At 36.1% G+C, this 5,535-nt stretch overlaps 1 protein-coding gene across 1 annotated transcript; it reads right to left on the reverse strand.

The window, feature by feature from the left end:
• Nucleotides 1–382: 382 nt before the first annotated feature.
• Nucleotides 383–2,270, reverse strand: LOC133303668 (uncharacterized; the record flags this gene model as incomplete). Its single annotated transcript, XM_061503617.1, has 2 exons — nucleotides 383–407; nucleotides 1,907–2,270. Coding segments are annotated over 2 exons (389 nt in total), but the record flags the coding sequence as incomplete, so codon positions are not given.
• Nucleotides 2,271–5,535: the final 3,265 nt, after the last annotated feature.

A 5,535-nucleotide genomic window follows, 5' to 3' on the forward strand; every position in this document is an offset into this window, starting at 1 on the left:
CCTCTAGCAACTAGACGTGCCTTATATCTTTCGATGTTGCCATTTGAATCCCTTTTGGTTTTAAATATCCATTTACAACCAATGGGTTTCGCACCTTTAGGAAACTCAATAAGATCCCAAATGTCGTTGTCTTTCATAGATTGCATCTCATCTTCCATGGCATCAATCCATTTATGAGCATTAGAGCTTTCTAAGACTTGTTGGAAGTTGATTGGATCATCTTCCTTCAAGCTTAAAATATTTTCATGCTCTTGAAGAAACACAATATAATCATCCGGAATTGCATTTCTCCTTTCTCTAGTGGATCTCCTTAATGGCACTTCTTGAGTTTGTTGAGTTTGTTCTATAGGTGGCATAGGGGGTGGTTCATTATTGTCTTGACTTAAAGCAATGTCAGGGACCAAAGCCTGTTCCATAACAATGTCATGAACAGGGACCTGATCATTAATTGCTTGTTCCGTAATTGCATCTTGAATGATGACAATATTAGGAAGAGAAAAATTATTTTCTTCCTCATCAAAGACAACATTCCTTATTTTATCTTCCCCCCTCCCCCCCCCCCCCCCAAACTCAACATCCTCAAGGAATCTGGCATTTCCTGTCTCCAAAAAGGATCTTGTAGTAGGATTATAAAACTTAAAGCCCCGAGAGCGTTCAGCATATCCAACAAAATAGCAGCTGATTGTTCTTGAGTTCAACTTTCTTTCATTTGGCCTATAAGGCCTTGCTTCTGCTGGACAACCCCAAATGTGTAAATGCCTTATGCTAGGTTTCTTTCCATTCCATAGCTCATAAGGGGTTTTTGTCACTGCTTTGCTGGGAACCCTATTAAGGATATAAACTGCAGTCTTTAGTGCTTCTTCCCAAAGTGATTCTGGCAATGAAGAATGACTAAGCATACTCCTTACCATGTCTTTAAGAGTTCGGTTTCGCCTTTCCGCAACACCATTCATGCTAGGTTTACCTGGCATTGTGTATTACAGAACGATTCCACACTCCTTTAGGAAGATCGCAAAGGGCCCTGGACGTTGTTCACCTGATCCATCAGATCTATCATAGTATTCACCACCAGGATCAGATCTAATGGCCTTAATTTTCTTGCCTAACTGAAGTCCAACTTCAGCTTTAAATTCTTTGAACACATCCAATGATTGTGACTTCTCTCTAATCAAATATAGGTATCCAAATCTTGAATAGTCGTCTATGAATTTGATAAAGTATTGTTGACCATCCAAGAGGCTATAGGATATGGTCCACAAATATCCGTATGAATCAATTCTAAGACGTCTGAAGCTCTGTTGGAACCTATTTTCCTTATGTTTGTTTGTTTCCCCTTTATGCATTCAATGCACACCTCAAAATCATCCAGATCAAGGGGTTCAAGAATTCCATCAGTCACAAGCCTATGAATTCTCTGTTTAGAGATATGACCTAAACGCTTGTGCCACAGAATCAGTACCAACAAACTAAAGTGAGAGTCATACCCTTCCTTTCGCGCCATGCCTTGTATTTGGAACACTCTTTCTTCATGTGTCCAGATTTCTTACAAAAGAATGAAGTGAATTCCTGGTCCTGCTTCTTTTGCTTCTTTGGCAAAGCATCCGCATTATCCTTAGCTCTCTCTTTTTTCTTGTCTTGAGAGGTTGATGCCAAGTGAGCACTATCAGTCTTCTCTCGCTGTAACCTCTCTTCCTCTTGCACGCATTGAGAAATGAGCTCATTAAGAGTCCATTTTTCCTTTTGAGTGTTATAACTCACCACAAATTGACCGTATTGTGCAGGAGGAGAGATAATAACTAAGTACATGAGCAACTCAGAGGGCAGCTCTAACTTTAATGCCTTTAGTTTTCCAGCAAGATTAGACATTTCCATAATGTACTCCCTTATGTTTCCCTTTCCTTTATACCTCATGTTTATGAGTTTGGACAAGGTTTGACCAATTTCAGCCTTTTCATTTCGAGCAAAGTATTGCTCGAGTTCCTTTAGAAACAACTTGGCATCAGTAGTCTCAACAATCGAGCCCCTAAACACCTCCAGAACGTAACGTTTCATGATCATCAGACACATGCGATTTGAGCGTTCCCACTTCTCAATTTTATCCGGGTTTGGATTTTCCTGAGTGGAAGTGGGTTTCTCGGTCCTTAGTGCATTGTCGAGATCCATGCAGTCGAGAACAATTTCCACATTCTCTTTCCACAGCTTGAAATTTGCCCCATTAAGCATGGGAAGCATATTCATTTGAGCAACATAATTGGCAGCGGTAGCAGAAACTATACAGAGAACAAAAAAGATAACATACTAATAACATGTCATATCATATATATACATACACGATATAAACAAATAATCCGAAGTAAAATGAGTTTATTATAAGATACCTAGCACAACATTAATATTTAGTCTGTGGACAAAAATATCAACTTGTAAGTGGTACTCTTAATGTAGTAATCAAACATTGACAATAAGTCCTGTCAAATCATAGCCTTCCTGTGGGCCGACTATGAATTACATGGAGAATTCTTGATAATTGTCACATATTTATTACCACAGGTATGTTTGTTACTTGGCCAAATAATAAACTTCCCGTGGGCCGATCACTATCCGCATAAGCAATAAACACACAGATGATCACACAACATATATTTTTTGGCCAAACAATAACCTTCTTGTGGGCCGATTATTATTTGCATAAATAAAATATATTTATATGACCAACCTATTTGAAATCAAATTAACCTTTATAAATTTGGCCACTGTGGCGGCTAACAAATCTATCATATTTAATTGCAAATAGAAACCTTTAGGGATAATAAACCCATTTAAAAACAAAATAAAAGCAATAAAGAAAATTATTCTTTATCAATCCTCAATGTATAAACATACATACTATATCATTATACCATTAATGATAAATACCTTTTCATTATAAGGCTTAAAAAATGATGCACAAACAACGCACATGTAAGCCTTTTTAAATGAAAGCTTGAAAATGATGCATACAATAAATACCTTTTCATTATAAGGCTTAAAAATTAATGCACAATTGACGCACATGTAAGCCTTTTCAAATGAAAGCATGAAAATGATGCATAACACCCACACACAAAAATTATATTTAGCTTTTAACAAAGAATATCAAATATAAGGAAACCCCCAGAACCAAAGACCTTAAACATTTGATTTCTTTCAAACCGTAAGTCCAAAATTTTCTAAGAGGATTCATTGTTTATTCAAAAAATTCAAACAACAAAACCTCATCGATTATAAAGTCAAAATTCTTCCAAACATTCCATCTATTCACAGATTCAAAATTTAAATAACAAACCCTTATTAAACTGTGAATCCTAGTTTTTTCTAAAAAATGTAGCTTTTGTTCCAAAACCAAAAAATCACTGTCAGGGAACAAAAATAACACTACATAGCTAATACAAAATACATAAGATGGAACTCACGTTCAAAAAATAATAAACTTTATGCCAAAAGACAATAAAACAAAACTTTTCACGATTCATCATATATAAAAATCACAAAACTTAATTCCCTCATGATTCAATATGATTATGGCTTTGATACCAATTGTTGGAATTTTTCATTCCTCTAAACTTTATGGTGATAACTATCACCCACAAGCCAAGATCCATCATACCAAATCATAAAGAAAAATAAGAACAACATAAAGGTGGAGGAATACTGATGAGGACATAGGAGGTGGCATGACCAAGACAACAAACTTGGAGGACATACAAGGTCTTGGAGGCCCAATGACAAGAGCAAAAGCTAAAAAGGCTAAAGAGGCTCTAAATCTCTTGGTGACCACTTTACTTGAGACAAGCCCAAGTCTAAAGGAAGAAGAGCCCAAAATGATACACTTAATTAAAATTGAAGACCTTGAAGAATAAGCCTCAATGGATATGCATGAAGGCTTTATTTTACTTGGCCCAAATTCTGCACTTAATTTTTTATTTTCTTATATTTAGTTAAACTTTTTGTAATAAGGCTTATTGGGCTGGATTATTGGGCTGTCTATCTTCTTTTATGTGTAAGTACTTTTAGGTTAAACTCAATATGGTTGTTGCCCACTATATAAGGGAACACCATGGCTTTTGAAGAGAGATTTGGAATATCAAGTTAACCTATTTTGGTGAGACTAGTTCTCTTGGGTTCTTTTGAGAATCTCTGAACTTATCAAGGGCATCAATCCTTGTGGCATTCTTGGGCTTATCAATTCTTTCGAATTGTGGCGCCTACCTATAATCCTTAAACTCCAATTTCGTTCTATATTATCTTGGATTCATATCTCTCGATTTGGGGCGCCTACCTATAATCCTTATCCTTTTCCGGTGATTCTTGTGCCAAAATCGTGATTCAGGAAGCCATCTTTCACCTCGTTTTGGAATCACCCAAATCCGAGGTCTGTAGCGTGAGATAAGCTCTGTTCTTAACAGGTCGTGTTGGTGGATGAATTTGGGGTTAGAATTCCATTCCTAGTAGATCCATTCCTCCATTCCTATTGGGGATCATATCATGTGGTAATCACAGCTCAGTTCTAGGATTGGAATTGGGTTTGATTTTTCTCCATTGTTTCCATCAATTCTGATCACACATTTGGTAACCCTAATCCCTAGTATTTGTGTTTTTAATTTTGAATTGTGCAATTCTGTTTTAGCCTTTGTTGTTGGTTCCTAATTTGTTCCTTTGATATTCTGTTTGTTTCAATTTCTTGTTGTGTTCATAATTTCTGCACTTGTGTTCTTAAGGTTCGTCCTATGTTCATCATTGTTCTTGATTTTTAATCCTTTCAATCCTTGTTCCTTGAGTAGTATGTTGTTAGTGTGTTAAATAATAGCTTGTTTTGTGGAGAATTCAATCAAATTCAGTTTAGCATTACTGCAATCTGAATTTTTCATTCCAAAATTACAAATTCCATTTTATTGAAGCATCAGGTTTTATAAAAAAAAAAAAAAAAAGGTTGAAAAAAAAAATATATATATATATGCTATACAGCTACTTGTTACACACTACTACTCTCAAATCAAGTCCAAAGTGTCTTCCTTGAATAATTCCTTCAATTTGTTTTGGTTTTCTTTGTTTTGCCTTCTTTGACATACTTCCAATTTGTCATTACGAATTCTTGAGTTTGGGATTGTACTCTTGAGTGTTCTTGGAGATTCTGTTAAGAACTTAAAGAGAGCTATTGAGAGGAAAAAGGCAAGAGAGCACATTACACAAAAGCCTAATAGAGAGCAACAAACACGAGTGATACATTTTAAGAGTGTAAACACGTGAGCGAGTGGTGAGGTCCAATTTCTTTTATTCTTGTTCTTTTCCTTGAATTATGGCAGGTGCAGGTGGTGAAGGTAGCCCTCCTCGTGAGAGAGAAAACAGGTTGCTAATCGATGCCATTATGGATCGAATGCAAACGATGATGAGGGAGCAAACAGAGGACTTATATGAGAGAATTGAGCACTTAGAAAAATCAAGGGACTCATGATGATGATGGAGGTAGAAGAAGGGTTGATAGAAGGAGAAGAGATA

Source organism: Gastrolobium bilobum, unplaced genomic scaffold (assembly GCF_033153095.1).
Source record: "Gastrolobium bilobum isolate Gb01-03AN ecotype WA unplaced genomic scaffold, APGP_CSIRO_Gbil_v1 utg230825, whole genome shotgun sequence".
NCBI classification, from domain to species: domain Eukaryota; kingdom Viridiplantae; phylum Streptophyta; class Magnoliopsida; order Fabales; family Fabaceae; genus Gastrolobium; species Gastrolobium bilobum.